Source organism: Sphaerodactylus townsendi, linkage group LG04 (genome assembly GCF_021028975.2).
Source record: "Sphaerodactylus townsendi isolate TG3544 linkage group LG04, MPM_Stown_v2.3, whole genome shotgun sequence".
In the NCBI taxonomy this organism is placed as follows: Eukaryota; Metazoa; Chordata; class Lepidosauria; order Squamata; family Sphaerodactylidae; genus Sphaerodactylus; species Sphaerodactylus townsendi.
In genome coordinates this window covers 50,882,144-50,902,472 of record NC_059428.1, presented here as the reverse complement: position 1 = coordinate 50,902,472, position 20,329 = coordinate 50,882,144, and the positions used below count along the sequence as shown (strand labels likewise).

The 20,329-nt window shown below is 43.9% G+C and overlaps 2 protein-coding genes across 2 annotated transcripts in view; one reads left to right on the top strand and one right to left on the bottom strand.

Annotated features, from left to right (window-relative positions):
• Positions 1 to 5,497, bottom strand: part of CD80 (CD80 molecule) — a 38,493-nt gene extending 32,996 nt beyond the window's left edge. The window contains exon 1 of the mRNA XM_048494059.1: positions 5,368 to 5,497. Coding sequence (XP_048350016.1) covers positions 5,368 to 5,497 — 130 coding nt within the window. The remainder of the gene's footprint in view (positions 1 to 5,367) is intronic.
• Positions 4,583 to 19,588, top strand: ADPRH (ADP-ribosylarginine hydrolase). Its single transcript, XM_048492516.1, has 4 exons — positions 4,583 to 4,941; positions 10,072 to 10,409; positions 17,906 to 18,266; positions 18,865 to 19,588. The coding sequence occupies exons 2-4, from the start codon at positions 10,097 to 10,099 to the stop codon at positions 19,268 to 19,270; spliced, it is 1,080 nt and encodes a 359-aa protein (XP_048348473.1). The 5' UTR covers positions 4,583 to 4,941; positions 10,072 to 10,096; the 3' UTR covers positions 19,271 to 19,588.
• Positions 19,589 to 20,329: the final 741 nt, after the last annotated feature.

Here is a 20,329-nt window from a genome sequence, read left to right as displayed (position 1 = left end):
GGACAGGGGCCCTCTGGAAAAGCATCACAGTTAAACAGATGGGTCTGGAAGAGGAAATGGGTGGAAATTACTCCAGCCCTTCTGCTAATTGAAAACTTTGTCGGGATCCAAGTTTCTTTAGCCTCTGCAGGGTCTCTGCAGTGTACTGGGGCCACAGTACCAGGGGGCAAGATGCTATCTTTCCTCCTTGTCATTTTCACAATGGAAGCCCGCTGCTGCTTCTGGTTGGATTCTTTTCTTTTAAGACAAATGACTTGGGGGGGGGGGGAGACAATTTATATTAAGGAAAACACTGCATAGAGAAAGTGTTAGCTTTCCTTTCTCCAATTTCTCTTTTCTCCATAGCTGCTATTAAATAAAAACAATACAAATGGAAATCCTGGCACTGATCTCTAATGTCTGAACCTTACCATAACAATGGACATGCCACATCTGAGAAGAGTAGGAATTGTTTTACAGACAACCCCCCCTCCCCATTATATCCAGTAAGAAATTCTTTGAAAGCGGAGCATCAAGGGAAGATGGATGGAAAATTCACAATGCAGGGTGCATGTCTTGTGCTAAAATATGGAATCTGCAGAAAGAATGACTGGATATGGATCAGAAGACAGGGGAAGACCAAGGGAATAAGAGGCACTTTTAATATTACATGCCATTTATGCTGTCATGGAAATCATAAGGTCTGTTGTCCAGTTCACATTCCAAGTAACTACACAGGGAAGGTAAGAGATTTTTAAAAATTGTTTGAACAAATGGTTGTCATGCACAGGGGCGTAACGAGGCAGCCCTGGGCAAACTGTAGCCCTGGGCAAAACCTGAGTTGGATGCCCCCCCATGAGTTGGATGCCCCCCACTCCACCACGACCAATTTTTTTTGCACCAGGACATTGGTGCCTGCAGGGGGTGCATTTTTAGACATATCAGCAGGGGGCGCATTTTTGGATGTATCGGCACCAAAATTTCAGGGTATCTTCTGGAAACTGTCCTTATGGTACCCCCAAAGTTTGGTGCAGTTTGGTTTAGGGGGTCCAAAGTTATGGACCCTCAAAAGGGGTGCCCCATCCTCCATTCTTTGCTAAGGAGATGGGGGCTACCCTTTTGAGGGTCCATAACTTTGGACCCCCTGAACCAAACTGCACCAAGCACGAGAATGCCATCATGACAGTCTCCAGATGATACCCTGAAATTTTGGTGCTGCTACGTCCAAGAATGCCCTCCCTGCAAGAACATCCTGAAATTTGCCCAAGAATCTTTGTTCTGCATTGAGTTTTCTGCATTGCTGTCAATGGGGGTTGCAGGCTGGGGGGGGGCACATTTCTGAAGGCACAGTCTCATAACTTTCAGGGTCTCATAAGGAGACTGCCCTAATGATACCTCCCAGGTTTGGTGCAGTTTGGTTCAGGGGGGCCAAAGTTATGGACCCTCAAAACTGTAGCCCCCATCTCCTATTAGCTCCCATTGGAAACAATCGGGGATAGGGGCACCCCTTTTGGGAGTCCATAACTTTGGACTCCCTGAACCAAACCTCACCAAACTTGGGGGGTATCATAAGGACAGTCTCCTGATGATACGCTGAAATTTTGGTGCCACTAGCCTAAAATTGTGCCCCCTGCAGGCCAAAAATGGAAAACCACTAAAAATACCCAAAAACGAACCCAGCATTTTGATGCCCCCCACAAGGTGATGCCCTGGGCAGCTGCCCACCTTGCCCAATGGGCATTACGCCAGTGGTCATGCATTATAAACCAGCAGGCAATCCACAGCTGTCTATGCTCTAACATTTTATAATATTTTCCCTACAATCCCCCCCTACTATGCTCTTTGCACCTGCATGTATCGTGTCATATTTTGGGTTCTTCCGATAATCAGATATGGTTAAAACTGAAATAGATTTATTGATAATGAAGTTCCAACAGGCCACACATCAGAAAATCATTTCCAAGACTAAAGTTTTCTCACCAAGCTATCCAAATAAAGCTTCTGCATTTCCTCCCCCCCGCCCCAGGGTGCCATTACCGAGCACCAGCTCACCCTCTATCACCCCAGCTCATTACCAGCTTGCTCCTCTCCCACAGTCATTGCTGAGATAATTGGTCAGCTGTACCTGGCCTGGGAAAGACATTTCATTAAGCCCATGCACTTCTAAACAGCAGTGCTCTTCCCCAAACAACAAGCAGAAACAATGGCCAAATGAGAACAGCCAGGTGCCACTTCCTCCTGTACACCCCTGGAGAAATGGCTAGACCATCACTATGAAACATGGTCTTGACACATAGCAGGATTACATAGTTCAGCTTTTCAAACAATATTTAATTACTTTCATTCTGTGGTTCTTATAACCTTCCCTGGTCTGAGGATAACTCAGATGCTTCTTGTCAAGGGCAAGGGTATGGTCCTGCTTTAATAAGCTAGTTCTTCCCCAACTGCTCATTAATGTCCATTTCTTATTTTAACAGGCTCAGCTTACCTCAGAAATAGCAGTTACAATTCACTTAGCAAACAGCATACATGGAGAGTGCAACTAGTGAGCAAATATGGAGCTAGCTTAGCCATTTTTCCCATCAGGCCACACCTGGAGCACTGTGTGAAGTTCTGGAGACCCACTTCAAAAAGGATGTAGACAGAATGGAGCAGGTGTAGAGGAGAACAAGAGTGATCAGGGGTCTGGAGCTCCACAAGGAAAGACTGAGGGACTTGGAATGTTCTGTCCGTAGAAAAAAAGGTTGAGGGGAAGGGCATGATTGCTCTCCTTAAGAATTTGAATAGCTGTCCTTTAGAAGAGGCCAGAGAGCTGTTCCTGTTAGCAGCAGAGGTTCAGACATGCAATTATGGGTTTAAATTATAGGCAGAAACGTACCCATCTGCATATCAGGAAAGAAATTTACAGTGAGAGTAGTTCATCAATGGAACTGGCTGCCTAGCAATGAGGTGAGCTCCCCCTCATTGGCAGTCTTCAAGCACTGGCTGGATAAACACTTGTCAGGGATGTTCTCCTTTGTGAGGGAGGTAGCCAATGGTTGGCCAGCTGATCTGCGCCCAGACACTTTGACCCTGCTGCGCCCCCTTGATCAGACCTCACCTGGAATACTGAGTCCAGTTCAGGGCGCCACAATTCAAGAAGGATACTGACAAGTTGGAATGGGTCCAGAGGAGGGCAACCAAAATGGTAAAAGATCTGGCTTCCATGCCCTTTGAGGAGCAACATAGGGAGCTAGGTTTGTTTAATTTGGAGAAGAGAAGGTTAAGGAGTGACAAGATAGCCATGTTTACATATTTGAAAGGATGTCATGTTGATGAGGGGGAGCAAACTTGTTTTCTGTTGCTCCAGAGGCTAGGACAAGGAGTAATGGGTTCAAGGTACAGGAAAAAAGATTCCACCTAAGCATTAGGAAGAACTTCCTGACAGCAATGGCTGTTTTGACAGTGGAATACACTGCCTCGGAGAGTGGTGGCGCCTCCTTTTTTGGAGGTTTTAAGTAGAGGTTAGATGGCTAACTGTCAGGAGTGGTTTGATTGTGCATTCCTGCATGGCAGAGGGTTGGACGATGGACCTTGTGGTCTCTTCCAACTCTGATTCTATGACAGGGGATGCTGTCAGTTCTGAAACTCCAGGTCATATAGATTTTTCAAAGAAACACAGCTATATTTAGTGGTAGCTAGGTCAGAAAGCAGATAGTGTTTAGGAACTAGATCTTCCTTGCACTGTAGTTTGTCACAGCCGAAGACTGGCATACAGTCTGTACCTTCCAATCTTAGCTAGGGAAAACAAAATGCCATACAGGTAGCAGATGCTCGTGTAACCTCTAACTGTGGGTTCTGTGGGGCAGAACTTGGAAGGAGTTGCAAAGAACTAAATTTTAAAACAAATTGGTTTACTTCCTTAACAAATAACACTTTTAACATTTACATTTAACATTAACAATTTACAGTCCTTCTAGGTTGCATTTCAAGTCCTTATCTTGACAATCTACTGATAAATGCCAAGTCCAATTCTTTCTGCTGGTGGTTGGCTTATGAAGACTTCAGAGGCTTGGTGAATGGGATCCAAGATGATGAAGGTCCCCAAACGAACTCCCATCAATTACATACATAGCAAGCCCTGAAACAATAAATTCTAACATTTACAAATATAGCAAAAATAAACAACTCCCTTCCCACTAGTTCCCAACAACTTTGCAGTTACTTTAAACAAGGTGTTAAGAGCTTATAAAGAATTAAGTCAAGGTCCCAGCCTGGTAGCCTTGCTTCCTCCAACTTCACCAGTTTTTGCAGCCTTCTGCTCCTTTGAGTCTCCACCCCTTTCTGGGTCAACCCATTCTGAACATAGGGGTTACACTCGCATGTAGCATTTTAACAAGGCCAGCTATTTTATTAGCTGCAGTCACAGATGCAAAGGCTCAGGAAACAAAACTGGGGGGAAAGGGACGAGAAAGTTGGGGTATTGTAAAACGGACTGCAGTCTAACCATCCAGCTGACTTCAACAGAAATCGAAGCTCTCCCCGCCCCGTGTAAGATTAAGAAGCAATGCTGTCAATCAAAGTCACACTTTTTGTAGCTTCCCCGACTGCCCACCGAGATCAATCGGACAGGGGAGGCGGCGGGCGGATTTCATCCTTGCGTTGCACTGTCTTCCAACGATCCCATCCCTGTTTGCCAGGCAGAGGCATCCTGTGTGAAGCCTCTAAAGTTTACTGTGCAATACAAGGAAGTGCTTAAGCAAGTGATCTCGAAGCGGCTTGGGTCTCTCTGCGCGTCACTCTCCCCCGGCAACGGAGAGGCTGCCTCTGCCTCCTCCTTTTCCGATCAGATGATCAAAGGTGCGGCTGCCTGCTGCGCCCGCTCCAGTTTGGTGGCTGCGCTTAGTCGGTCGGCGCCCCTCTTCCTGGTTTCACTTTGGTTTCCGGACGGGATTCAGCCTTGTTCGACTCCGCAGGCAAACGGCAAGTATTTTGCTTTACGAAAATAGACTATTTTAACGGCGCCTTCGGGGTTGATGTAAAGCCAAGGATGCCTCTGACCCAAACGCTGGGCTCCGCCTAGACGGGCGCACTTCTGCCGAAGCGTTTCCTAACTGAGTTAAAACGTCCTCCTGTCAATCCAAAACTCGTTTCCTCGCGGGGCAGCCCCAGTGAAAGAAGCGGGGTTGACTTCCAGGGGTACAAGTGTAGCCGTCCTCCACGGCACAAACAGGCAACGCGCAACCCTCCCCGCCCCCGATTCAAATCCGAAAACTTAACACGCAGGATATTCCCACCCCACCCCCCACCCCTACAGAAGGGAAAATATCAGGTGGAATTTCCCACGGGAAAATGGGAAGGTAGAACTAAAAACAAAACAAACCGACGTTAAAAGCTATCGCTTTCTACCTTTTTGGTCAGCTATAAAAGCTATCCGAGCAACTTGGTTCCTTCTTAAATCGTACATCCCCAACTGCAAATACAAAAACTTGCCGCTCCAACGATTTCTTTTGACAGCTCGAAAGGTGTCCGGATGCATGGTAGAATAAACTTCACACCTGAGTGTGTGTGTAAAACCTTGACCCGCTTAAGGAAGGGGAAAGAAAAGACACAAATGAAGGAGGGGAACTCTTGGGGAATGTTCCCTTTTTAGTTGGATACTTCACAGCAATTGACGCTTTACGTTGGAAGTATACTCAACAACCCCTTGAAAACACAAAAGTGTTCAACCATTGAGGAGGTACGCAAATTAGTGCCTGAGTTTCTTAAAGGAACTTTCATGGGCGAGTGTGTGGGTGCGAACTCAAATACAAAACTATGAAAAGAAGCACTTTTAACCTTCTGTTTAAATTATGTAATAAAGCAGCACTAAGGCCCCTTCTGCACATGCAGAATAATGCACTTTCAATCCCCTTTTAATGCAGCTGAATTTTACTGTGCGGAATAGCAAAATTCACTTTGCAAACAATTATGAAAGTGGCTTGAAAGTGCATTATTCTGCATGTGTGGAAGGGGCCTAAGAAAAACCTCTTTTCACACTAAATGTTCTTTAAATAAATGTCAAACTTACATTTAACTAGAAATACCATCACCTCCCTTCCTCTAGTCTATAACATGGTTTTGTGGTGAGTTTAAGGAAACTAGTTTCTTCATAAATATTTGCCTGCATCCGTACTTCTGCGAAATTGCTAAAGATTCTTCAGCAAATGTTCAAAACTCCTTATGCAATTCTTTGCAAGATTGTTCCTCTTTGCTCAAGTAAAATTTGTAATTCTTATTAGTCTGTTAAAACCTTGTTAACCCCTTCATAACAGTAAGATGATGTGATAAAATGCTGAGGCAGGGGTGGAGGGGGGGGTCAAATGTAATTAATATTTCTTCATTAATATTTCGGGAAAACTATCACAGTCTGCAGAGGGCATGCTAGAATGCCTCTCTCTCCTGTACTGCTTTTTGTGTTTGCGGGGAGTTTTAATAAGCATTGAAAATAGTGGTTAAAAGCAGGTAGACTCTAATCTGGAGAACCAGGTTTGATTTCCCGCTCCTCCACATGAGCAGTGAAGTCTTATCTGGTGAACTGGGTCTGTTTACCCACTCCTACATATTATGCTTACTGGGTAACCTTGATGTCATCACAGTTTTTTGGAACTCTCTCAGCCCCACCTACCTCACAAGGTGTCTGTTGTGGGCAGAGGAAAGAAAAGGAGTTTAGAAGTCCCAAATTTCCTTACAGGAGAGAAAGGGTGGGGATATAAATCCAGACTCTTCTTCTTCTTCAAGTAGTGCCAGTGGAGTAGTGCCAACGGGGTGGGGAGGGCGTGACGCCCTGGGTGGAGCTGTGGCGGAGGTGTGACCCGGCCATGGAGGGGGCATTCTGGGGGCGTTCTGGGGCAGGGGCGGGTAACGAGGGGTGCAGAGCACAAACATGCCCTGGGCACAGTTTCCCCTCGCTCTGCCCCTGAGTGGTGCAGCCATTTTACCATCGAAGAATTCTACTAACTTGTTCGGCTGTATGTGTAGATGAGAGTATATTTTATACTACTTAGTAAGGAAGAGTTAGGACAGAGTTTACTCAGGGAAGAACATGATTGGCAGAGGAACCAAGAGGCTTACATCCTTAGGTTTGGGAGAGGCAAGGACAGAAAGCTTTACTGCAAACTTGCTTCCCATGACATGAAAACACTGTCTTTAAAACAGGAGTCTAGTGACACTTTAGCTACTTTATTCTGGCATAAGCTGTCAGTGTGTATTTGATGAAGGTAGTTCTAATTTAAGAAAGCATATGGTGGAAGAAATTGCCACTCTGTCACAACAAAAGAGAACTGATTTTTATGCTAAGGGTGATTGAAATGTGGACTTCGCTGCCAGATGTTGTAGAGACAGTCACAGACTTTTTTGTACTCAAATCATACCTGATTTATGGTAACCCTGTGGGGTTTTCAAGACAAAGAGATGTTCAGAAGTGGTTTGCCATTGCCCAGCTCTGCACAGTGACTCTGGCATTCCTTGGTGATCTATCTAAATACTGGCCAAGTCCAACATTGCTTGGATTCCAGGGCTAGATGGGCAGTAGGAATAGACTGCTTTAAAAGGGGATTAGATAGATTCATGGTCTGTCAGTGGCTACTATACATTGTGGGCAAAGGGATCATTTAGAGGTAGTGCACCTCTGAAAACAAGTGGCTAGAGACAAGATCAGGAAGGCCTTGGCCTCTGTGCCCAGTTGTTTGCACTCCAGGGCAAGCGGTTGGCTGCTGTATGAGACAGGAATCAGTGGTGGCGAACCTATGGCACTCCAGATGTTCATGGACTACAATTCCCATCAGCCTCTGCCAGCATGGCCATGAACATCTGGAGTGCCTTAGGTTCACCACCACGGTGTAGAGACTAGCATATTTAGCCATTGGTATTATAAGTACTATGCATGATTCTTTGATTAGTGCATTTGATGAGCTGGACAGAGTGAAAAGGGCATTTAAAGGTGCATAAAATGGATGAGATGGGTAAAGGAGCAAAAAGATGAAGGTAGAGTGGAAAGTGAACTTTAAAATGCCCTGGAAAATATAGCAGACCTCTCATTAGTGTCCCATGGGCCTGCAATATGAACTGAGAAGCTTTGAAATCAGAATTACTGCTCCTCAAGATTTTAGTGTGTTTGTGTAGATGTGGGTGTGTTGTTGTTTAATACATTTTGGAGTTCCTAAATGTGTGGTAGCTGGTGCTCTGATTTTGGGCATCCATTTTGAGTTGGAAGTTTAAATTGACTATGCAGTAGCACTAGAGTGCTTGCACAAAAAGAAAAAAGGGTGGAATTGTCATGCTCTGTCACCTGTAATGTGGCAGGTGACATCTGACTCCCCACCAGGAGTACTACTTTTTTTTGCACTACTATGCAGAGTAAACACAATTGAAATGACAAGGGGGGAAACACTAACACTATGGGGGGAAAATAGGGGTGGGGAACATATGTGGTTTGCTATGCATGAGGAAAAGGCCTGTTATCCAGCTTTCACAGTTTGTGAACTTATTTTTAAGGAATCTCCACCAGCTGCTAAGAGTGTAACAGCACACAACTATTTTAAGCAGCAATGGGGAAAATAACTTGGCTTAGCAATGCGAGAGGCAGGCTGGGTAGGAATCTTTTAAAAACTATGTATACCAGAAATGGCTTGAAACGTATCTGCAGAGAATTCACAAAAGACCAAATTGCAGTTTAAATATTTTTATATAAATTTTGGTTGCAAACAATCACACAGTGAGAAGTCAAGGCACATACACACAGTTCCTAGTATATAGATAGGGAGGAAAGATAAGTGGGAAGATAGAATTGGATTTGGGGAAGCAGGGGGTCATACGTTACCTAAATTCAGCTGAAGAAGATCTTGTAGAAGGCAAGAATTCAAATGACCAGCATCTGAATCCAGGCGAAGGACGAATTTGTGTCTCACACCAACAAGACCACGGGAGGTTCATGTTAGCAATGAGCACTGGAGTTGGGGTGTGCAGTACTTTTATACCCTTTTGCCCAGGTGGGGGGGGGGCAAGTGAGTTTTTAGTTTTTTTCCCTAAATTCTCTGGAACTTCCCATGCTGGGCTTGCTGGGCTGAGCCAATTAGTCATCTCTATCTAAAAGCTCTAAGTACCCGGGACAATGTGAGTCAATTGCTCTTAGATTATATCAGTGATACCATGAATGGTTTATGCAGAGATACTTCTTACAGTCTCTGCCTTCAGTATTCAGATTTTGGCTGAGACATTAGACCGGGGAAAGGTGGGTGCTTTAGGAAAATTATAACAATGGGAAGAGGAGATGCAGAGAAGCAACCATCTGCTGCTGACTTGGTTTCCAGAAGAGATAGGGAAATGGCAGTATCTGATAGTAAAGTGGCTTTCTATATTCTTTGTCTTTAACAGTATCTTTGCAAGGTGTGGTAATCAAGCATGCCCTTACACAGGATGAGACCTCCAAGTCATTTAGGAGTTACTCATTCTAATTAGATCATGTTAACTTGTGACCTTTGGAACATGCCGCTACCTACACTGAGAGGTTCTGTGAAAACTTAGCTTCTGCCAATATGATTTTAAAGGAAAATATACTGCTATGAGAAATATATATATTTTATAGGATTGGACAGAGGGCTTACAGGCCCTTTCCTTCCATTTGAAAAAGAGCTTTTTACAAGTAGATTATAAATAGGGCCTGATCAGTTATAAAATGGTTGTTTTTAATGTGTATCTGCTTCCAGCAGGCTGAGGTGCTAGGCTCCACTGATATAGTCCTAGAGTTTTGTAAGGTGTACAGAGTTCAACTAAAAACCTGCTTGTTTCAGCACTTGAAATTAGAATGGAAGATAGGGTTGCACTTATCGTAATTCATGTTCATTGGGGTCTTCTGTGCATCTGCATCTGAGCAGTCCCAATGTGGGGATGTACAGAAGACTGATGATGAACCAAGTATTTTATGGTCCCAGTCCAATCCCAGGATATTTCCCTTATGGGGAATCGGCCAATGATTGGCAGTTCGGACTGAAAGATATTTAACAAAACCACTGAATGTTCTGGATCGTAGGGTCAGTTTTACCAATTTTGACTGACAACTTTATGTCTTTTCAGCTGTCTTCTGTTTAAGGGACAGATCATGTGTTCCAGCCTGCTTGAAAACTATAAAGCAGCCATGGTTCTGAGTGCAGTTGGAGATGCCCTGGGTTTTAAAAATGGGGAGTGGGAATTCCTCCTCTGCGGTAAAGAGATTCACGCACAACTGGCCAAAATGGGAGGCCTGGGCAAAATCAGCGTGGCAGGCTGGCCCGTCAGCGACGATACTGTCATGCATTTGGCTACAGCTGAAGCCCTGGCAGAAGCTGGAAGAGACCCAGATTTCATGCACCTGTATGCTCTCATTGCAAGAAATTATAAGGACTGCATGAAAGACATGAATGGAAGAGCTCCAGGTAATCTTTTCTAAAGTTTACACTTATAAGAAAACATGCAGTTTTATTTCTCAACTGTCACAGCTCATCTGGGGTATTTGGACTTGAACATTTTATAATATTTTTTTTGCCTCCGTTACTCTTTCCTCAGCTGCTTTCTGTCCAATCTCACAAGGAAAGACAAACAAGAATAGCTGCAAAGTATTGAGAAAATCTATTTCTACCTTTTAGACTAATTTTTTTTCATCTATTTTATCACATTCTACTGTGCTAATAACTGGTAGAAATCTTATTGACAAATTCATTTATGACAAGTATATGAGAGAGCTGTTTTGGCTAACTTCCTAAGAAAAGAGTACTGTATTCTGTAACCTGTCTTTTTGTTCTACAAACTAGATGATGCAATGTAGGGTGATCTTGAGGCTGTTTTTCAACTCCTTTGGTTTAAATAATATTTCCATGACAGAGAACCATATAATAATATGCCAGCCCAACCAGTCCAACCTTTGTTGAAAAAAATGATGCCATGAACCCATCTCTAAATTTGTCCTTCATATAGAGTGTTTTTGCTTCCAAGCACAGTGAGAACAGCAAAACTGGACACAACTTTCTGTAAAGGAATACAAAGCCAACTAAAGTTTTATGGATGATCCAAACTGCATTAGCAAACAGATAAAGGACATTTAACCATCATAATGACCAGGGCTTCTTACATTAAAAAGGCTAATTAACTATTTTAAAGCACCATCTTCAGTAGACTGCTAATCAGCAATTAGCAATCCTGAAATACTGTCAACGTGAGTTGAAGGCATTCTTGAAGGATCTACTTAGTGACACTGGAGACATTGTCTCATTGTCTAGGACTGGGAACTGTCCTGGAGCTCCTGGCCTCACTTAACCATGAGAGCTAAGCAGAGCACACAGGACCAGAGTTCTTCAGGATGCTGCAGGGCTGGGTGGTGGAGGCTGGCTAAGGGTAGAGTGAGGCAGCAGACCAGTGGGAGACTGAGAGGAGGGCCTCTCTCAGGAAGCCAGAGACAAGGGCTTCCCTCAGCCAGCACCACAGAAGGAAGACTTAGGAATTGAGGGTGGGGCAAAAGCCCAAGCAGAACTGGAATTCACCCTCACGTGCAGAGCTGTCAGGCAGACTACCGGCAGCTGCACTCACACAGATGAAAGGAGGGTTTGGGAGAGGTTTCAGGGAAAGCAGCACATGGAGCTGGGAGGAGGGATAGGAAAGGAGGCAAGGCAAACACTGGCAGGAGGAAGATCCAATCCCAGGGTCTTAGGGTGAATTCGCTCCCAGCTGAAGAGTGAATTCGCTCCCAGCTGAAGAATCCAGGGGGCCAATGATAAGAAGGGGAACCCCCTTAAAAGGAGTAATAGTATGAAGCCAGGGAGGAAGTTGTTGGACTTCTCCTTAATGACAGGAATATTCTAGCCAGATCAGAGGAGGGATCTACTTCTACCTCTTCTGAGGCCAGCAGAGCCTGCCAGCGAGGTCTCCTTGGATAATCTGGGGTGGTGCAGGTGTTCACACTCATTATAACCCTAGAAGAACCCCAGTCTGGCACCTTCTGTCTGCTACTTATCATTAATCAAAATGACAATTTTAGAAAATCTGTCAGTACAGTGTCCAAGGGAATATTTAATTGTATTGGTAGACTTTACATTTTTAATACAGCCAGCCATCTTAAAAAGATACTGCAGATAGAACCCTAATAATCACCATGTGTGCTGAATCGTAACAGACTAACATACTTCATGAAGATCAATTATGGGCCAGAACTACTGCTATTCAACTGACAATTTGCCTTCACACATTATGTTAGACACATGGATAAAATATATTTATAAATCCATGGTACTGGTATGGGAACATGCATAGCACCACAACAGACAAGCTTGTTAATTCTGACCGAGACCAGGGCTTTCTGAACAACTGTCTGCCTCTACTATATATCTTCCTAAAATGGATGAACGGAGAAGATTTGCTTAGTTGGTTCCAGCAGGATGTCATCTTCTTTGACTCAGATTATTAAATTCAAACATCATCCACACAAATTTCAGAGTTATTTGACAAAATGGTCATGTGAAAACCACCTTATACAGGAAGTCATATGGCAACTTCTGGTACCTTCATGCAAGTAAAAGTCATCCTCAACACATGACAAGTTCTATAGTATACAGCCTAACCCAGTGGTGGCGAACCTATGGCATGGGTGCCAGGGGTGGCACTCAGAGCCCTCTCTGTGGGCACACATCTAGGCTGGCCTGGGCCACTGGACTCGATTATTAGCATTAAACCTAAGACCTAATTTTGGGGAAGCAGTGTAGGTAACCCTGTTAAGCGCTGTTAAACCCCACTGATTTTCATGCGCTGAACTAAAGTGCGATCCTTTACCTGGGAGTAAGCTCAGTTGCTGACAATGGGGCTTGCTTCTGAGTAAAACTTCCTCCTAGGGTCGGTGGATTCACCTGATTGGAAGAAGTTGCATGGTTGCTTCAAAGCAAAGACACTGACTACCACCAAGCTTACTCCTGAGTAACGCACACCTCGGAGCAAACCGTTTTTTCTAAACTAAAACCTCAGAATTCAGGTTAAATTGCCGTGTTGGCACTTTGCGATAAATAAGTGGGTTTTGGGTTGCAATTTGGGCACTCGGTCTCGAAAAGGTTCGCCATCACTGGCCTAACCAGTGGTGGGAATCAGCAGGTTCGCACCACTTCAGCAGAACTGGTTGTTAAAATGGTGCTTGTAAACAACCAGTTGTTAAATTACTTGAATCCCACCACTGAGCCTAACCATGTGTTATAAACCTTATGTATTCTAATCCTCAGGATCTTGATAGATGGTTGAAACATCTGAATGTTCCTAAATTTAAGATACCATTCTAATAGTATTAATAAGCAAATATCAAAAGCAAGGTTCATATATGCAGGACAATTGCTACAGCTTAAAAAGAATAGGACACTTCTTACAGTGACCTACAGTTTTCAACTAAAGACATTGCAGCTCATCATAAAGAACAAGCAGTCTGTTGAGCAGAAAGACTGTGTATAAGAAGGAATAAGCAAACATAAATCTAATAAAAATAACAAATTAAACAATTGTGGGGGAGGGGACATTTTCACTGCTCAGGGCAGTCCACCAGCCACCTCACAGTCACCATCCTTAGGTAGTTGCATTTTGGTATCTGTATGGCATACAAATTAGCAGAACAGGTATTTACTCAGATTGAATGATACCACATCCCCTGAATCTGCCATGAGAATGTATGGGATCCAATCCTGCTGGGGATTGCAGCATAGGGGAATTAGCTCTTGGAGTCAGAGCTTAGCAAGAAAGGGTAACTGAGACCTGTAACCTGTGTCTACAAGGAAGGTCCAGGTGGAATCTCTTAAATGAGAAGGCCATTGTAAAATTATCAATTAAGGTTTATTAATAAAATTACAAACAAGGAATGTATTTTCAAGCACTGAACAAACATTCACGAGGCATACAAGAGAGAAAGGGAGGAACTTGCATAGGGTTTCAGGTGTGGGTGATATTTACCAGTTTTGCACAGGAGGGGTTCAACAAAAGCACCTGCTGAAAGGGCAAAGGAGCCACACGAACATGGAGGCAGTCGTGCACGCAGACAGAGGGAGGAAAACAAAAGGGAGCCACAGGGCATGGACATCTTAAGCTCCAAGCCCTGTAGAAACCTCATTCTTTTAATAAACATGTGGTGTTCTGAGTATTGTTTATTTTAGTGTTCCTTTTTATTATTTGTGACTTTAGGTTATTATAAAGCTTTTAACAGACTATATTCTGGGCAGGGTCTCTTGATTTCAGTCTGAAATGATGAGGATTTTATACAATAAAGAAAGCAGACATGAAAAGGTTGATTCATTTGAAATTTGGTGCTGAAGGAGAATTTTATGGACGCTGTGGAATGCTACAAAGACAAGTTGGTTCCAGATCAAATCTAGGACTTAGAAGCTAAAATGACTCAACTGAGGCTATTGTACTTTGGTTGCAGTATGAGAAGACAAATCACTGGAAAAAACAATCCTGACAGGGAATGTTGAAAGCAGTAGGAAAAGAGGAAGACTCAACAGGAGATGGATTAACTAAGGATGCCACACACCCCAGTTTGCAAGACTTGAGCAAGGCTATTAATAGAGGACGTTTTGGAGGTCATTAATTCATAGGGTTGCTAAAATTGGAAATAACTTAACAGCACTTAACACGCACACAACTACTTTTCATACCTTTTGATTCATTTTTTCATATGTATTCGATTCAGAAGTGGGATTCAGCTGGTTCCATCGAACCGTTTGTTAAATTTTCTTCATTTCGGGGAACCGGTTGTTAAAGATGAACTTCAACTTCTTTGATAAATTTTCCTCAGTCCTGCAAACTGCTTGTTAATGATTAACTTCAATTTCAACTGACCTGGTATATCTGTTAATGATTAATCCCCCCTCTCTCCCATGGGAGTTAGTGGTGTGAGGCACTGTTTTAAAAAGTATCCAATGAAATCCCTTGGAGGAGGGGCATACAAAGCCTCAGTTGCGAGAGGAGTGGGTCAGAGGCAGGAACATCAGGAGATTATTGAGCTGGTTCCTACTGGCTATTAAAGTAAGTAACTGCGTTTTGTTAAACTTTCTACCCTGGTGCCACGGGGATGGGGAGGGGAGAGTTTGCCCAGTGCTTGGTTTCTGTTGGCAAAATTTTCTACCCTGGTGCCACGGGGATGGGGAGGGGAGAGTTTGCCCAGTGCTTGTTTTCTGTTGGCAAAACTTTCTACCCTGGTGCCATGGGGATGGGGAGGGTTTGCCCAGTGCTTGGTTTCTGTTGGCAAAATTTTCTACCCTGGTGCCATGGGGATGGGAGATTTTGCTCAGTGCTTGGCTCCGTTTTGCAAAACTGTCTACCCAGGAGGCATTGGGGCAGAGAGGGGAGATTTTGCCCAGTGCCCCTGCTTCAGTACCATCCACCCTGCTCTGGAAATCCCCGCACTTAGAACGGCCAGGCCACGCCCCCACCATGTTGTGCCCCACCCTGCTCCATTGGCACTTCGCGACTGTTTGAATCCCACCACCATCGGAACCTGTTGTTAAAATTTTTGAATCCCACCACTGATTAGATTGTTTATTTTTTTACAGTGTGTTTGTTTTATTTATTGTAGGTTTGCCCCCCGGCCCTTCAATGTCATTTGAAAAAGCTGACTCCATCAAGGTTTATCATTGCAAACTGTTTTGTTTGTAGCTGTTAAGGAGAGGGACTGCCAGCTGATTTGTTTTTCAGCCCTGTGATTGGGCAACCAATTTAAATTGAGGAAGGGATGTTTTCTCTTTTCCTGTTTTCTTCCATCCTTTTCTGTTCTTTCTTCTGATTCTATTAAATGCTACACCCTGTGGCATTTCAGAGTGTCTGAAACAGAGAAATTCAGAGAAGTGTGTTATAGGTCCAAATGCAACTTGTGACTTATGACTTTTTCTGAGTTAGATGTGGCAGCAATGAAAAGTTGCTCAAAATGGGATTTTCAAAGGACATTTGTTCAATTTTTAAAATCTGTTAATTTTTTCCTTGTAAAGTTGTACCATGTACTTTGTAGAAGGATATCTGGTTGTATGAGTCACAGTTTTCCTACGACTGTATTTGGTTTAAAGTGTGTCTAGAATTGTGATGGCCATTCAGAATTCTAATCATGTCAACAAAAATCACCGGTCAGGTGGCTTCTTCTTTTGTTCCTGTTACCTTTTCTACTACATGAGGATTATCTACTACATGAGAATTTCACTGAACACAAAAAGGGACAGAAACTAAAAATCAAGATTGCATTAATCAGTAACAACTTAGTGTAAAAGGTTTTCCTCAGTGAAACTGCTGTAACCCACATGACTTAAGCAAATACAGTATAGCAGCTAGGCATGAAGAAATCCCTTGTTCAAATCTCATCTCTACCAAGGGCAGAAGAGGAGTGGGTGATTTGTTTTGGGTACATGCTAGCTTGTATGTGCACACAAGAACCATTTCAAGTTAGACCAGCCGTTTGGAATTTAAGGGTAAAATCCAGGCATCAAGACTTCATATAGTGAAGAGATAAGATTGTTCATTATATAGGCTCTGCTGAACAACTTTCAAAGGCACTATCATGGCCAAGATAAGAAGTCATGCAGGGATCTGCATGGATGACTGAGGTGCAAACATTGATTTTTCCGATCTCCAATTGGCAATATCTGATTTTGCAGACGCTCTCGCCCAGTGATTCCCAAGGCCAATATTTTCACTCTCGATAATATTAGAATTATTAGAGAGGTATCAGGAGCAGGGAGAGAGAGGAATTGTGCCCTGGTTCCCAGCTTGTCCAAATCCAGAGGTCAGTCTACCACCAGATGTTTTCTGTGGATGGTAGGGAAGGTCAAATCTACTGCCTATTTTAGGGCAAGATATTAGGCCTTTTCCATATGTTTTCACTTGTTCCACACCACCATGCAACAGCTATTGGGAACTAAATCTTTTTTTCCCTTTAAGAGCAAGAAAGAGCCCAAACAGGCTCAGAATAGTGCCGTGGGAAGGAGGAAGAGTCCCTCCCACTACCAGTTTTCTTGTGCAAAATCTATGCTGGGTTAGAGAGTTATTTTGCTAATTTTGCTGCTCTATAAAATTGTCAAAAGAATGCCCCCAAGTTTAGTTTTCACACCCAAAAATCTGCTGCAGGGAGCAGCAGCTCTGCTTCCCCTCACAGTGCTGTTCCAAACCTGTTTGGGTTCTTTTTTAAAAAAGAAGCAGTTTCCCACATCTACGTGTAGTTCTGCTCATATTCAGGACACTGAGCTGGTCTGTAGTTCATCTGCTGTTTGAACTTTAAAGGCCCATTCATTTCTATATGCAGTGGGACAACCCTTTACAGTTTTAACAAATCAATGCAGGACAAGCCAACTGCAGACTGGGGCATACATTCTCTTCTTCCTGCTGCCTCCAAGGGAGGTACTTCAAACATTACTGTTTTATTTGTTTTAGAAAGGGCATGGTTACTGTGTTTACCGAACTGGGAGTGCTGTTCTGATGTTTATTAAAAAAATTTCTGATATAACTTTCTGGAATGATAATATTCTCGATAATAAAACTGATAGCCATGCCCTTCCAACTTCCTGATACAGAATTAAAATAATTTTTGAATTGCATGCTTTGGGGTGATTATTGTCCCTGTGTATACACATGGATTGGTGACTATATGTGTAAGGGAGGGGGGAGTGTAGAAGGAGAACATTTTTTTTCATAACAGTTTCTAATTAGAGCTAAGTTTATTCTGAGGTGTATTCATCTTAATCTGCCATTTCCGTTTCCACCTATATGCAGACTTGGCAGCTACAGATTGTGTCTCAAAGCACTACAGGGGCTTAGGGAATGCTCTGGAGACGAAGCCGAAATGTTTTGTGGATGGAGAAACGTGTGCTGCATAGTATTGATCGGAGCAGGAAATAAATATTCTGGCTGGTTTCCTTCTCTCTTCCCTCTGTAGGTGCAACCTGTATGAGCAATGCAAGGCGTCTGAAACCAAACGAGCCAGATGGGTGGAAAATCCCTTTCAATAAAAGTGGTGGAGGGTGTGGAGCTGCCATGAGGTCAATGTGCATTGGACTACGGTTTCCTCACCCAGAGCAATTGGACAGCTTGATTGAAGTCAGCATAGAGAGTGGGCGAATGACTCACCACCACCCAACGGGCTACCTGGGATCCTTGGCTTCTGCTCTCTTCACTTCTTATGCTGTGAATTGCAAGCCCCCTCAGGGATGGGGGAAAGGGCTGATGACAGTGCTTCCAAGGGCAAAAGACTATATCCAGAAGTCAGCTTGCTTTGTGGAAGAGAATTTGCAGCACTGGTGAGTGCGCATCCAGCTGGGTGAAGGTTGTGCTGAATATGTATGGCATTGAGCAGGTATGCCTCATGCATCCTGTGTCAGCACTGAGAGGAAACAGCTCTGAATAGAGAGGAAAGAAATGGAGGGGAACCAGTTGCCTTAACATTTTATAATGGTGGCACAGACGAGTATACTTCTACCATGTTTCCCTGAAAATAAGACAGTGTCTTATATTAATTTTTGCTCCCAAAGATGCGCTATGTCTTATTTTCAGGGGATGTCTTATTTTTCTGTGTTCTGTTCGTCGGACATGCTTCCAAACGAAAACTTTGCTACGTCTTACTTTTGGGGAATGCCTTATATTTCGCACTTCAGCAAAACCTCGACTACGTCTTATTTTCCGGGGATGTCTTATATTCGGGGAAGCAGGGTACCAGAGAGTATTTTTTAAAAAAACTTGTCCCCAATTCTGGATATCAGAATTGATTATACAGATTACATCCTCTCTGTGTCATACAGCATGTGTCTAATTTTAATCTTGGAGTGCGGTGTACTGTCATTATTGTGTATATGCTTCACTAAGTTAGACTGAGAGGAATTTCTTTTTTATATTTCATAGGAACTACTTTGAGACTCAGTGGAAGGAGTACCTGGAAATCAGAGGCATATCTGATGGGGAATCTCCTCCTTCCTTTCCTGCCAAATATGGTGTGAAACAGAGGGATGAGTTCTATACATCTGTCAGTTACTCCAACTGGGGAGGCAGCAGCGGGCACGATGCTCCCATGATTGCTTATGATGCCATTCTTGGTTCGGGGAACAACTGGACTGAGCTGGCTCACAGGGGTTTCTTCCACGGTGGAGACAGTGACTCTACAGCGACCATCGCTGCATGCTGGTGGGGAGCAATGCATGGTTTCCAAGGGGTCAGCATTAATAACTATAGGGATATTGAGTACAGAAATCGACTGGAAAAGATTGCTGAAGACCTTTACCACCTCAGCTTGCCAGAAAAGCTTGACTGAAATAGCCCTTTGGACTGGGTGAAATAAGACAGAATCGCAGAAAACTTAATACCATTTAGTGCTTAAGAGAGCGTGTAGCACTCAATCTGGTAAGAATGTTACTATAATTTGACGCACTGTTTTGCAAAAAAAACCACCCCAACCCAGTGTCTTTGGTGCAACGGACAGGCAGAACTGTCTTGCTAAGAGCTCTGGCTGTTGAACTTCGCTCTTGATGGTCCTCCTCCTGCTTCTGCATTCTGCCTTTTCTCTATGGATCTGCTCTGTTATTACACTGAAGGATTCGGTTGCAAATAAAGTTAGAGGAGTTTTGAGAGGCCTGGCTTGATTCAGGCAGCTGAGTTATTAGGGTAGGATTTTCTCAGACTCTGCATTCCACAACCAGTAATCCTACAAGATAAAAGATTCAGCCACAAACGGTAGCATACCATGAACTGACAACTTGCAGACAGATAATGTTTTGAGGGGTGCCAGGGGTCTTTCAAAACAGTTAACTGCTTCCGAGAGAGACATCTTATCTACCCCTGTCCTATCTCACAAGGGTCAGTTGTGTTCATTGCTGTAGTCTACCTTCCTCCAGGGGCGGGTGTCTTGCACCGGGCATGTGCCAGTGCGGGGGCATGATGCGCCAGTTCGGGGGCATGGCAGGGGCGCATGGCACACACGTGCCCCAGGCGCAGTTCCCCCTTACTACGGCTCTGCCTTCTTCCACTTTGTTTTGCCTGGGCTAGTAGAGTCAGTATTGTATTACTACTGAGCATTTACCAAGTAATTCTAGTACAGACCCAGGCAGAATGTATAGTTATCACTTACAGCGCAGCCAGGGAAGAGTCATCCCTTCACAGTAAAGGTGGCTTCTCGTGGGGCACTTGGCAGAGCCCAGGACCAGGCACGTGTCCAAGTGTGGGCACTAATGATGCCTGTGACAGTTGCTCAATCACAGACTCAGAGGAGGAATCCTTATGCACGCAAGAACTGTGCCAAGTGCATAGAGAGAGCAAGACCCCACGGCTGGCTAGAGCTAGACCTGCAACTTGACAGCACCGGTACTGGCAGGAA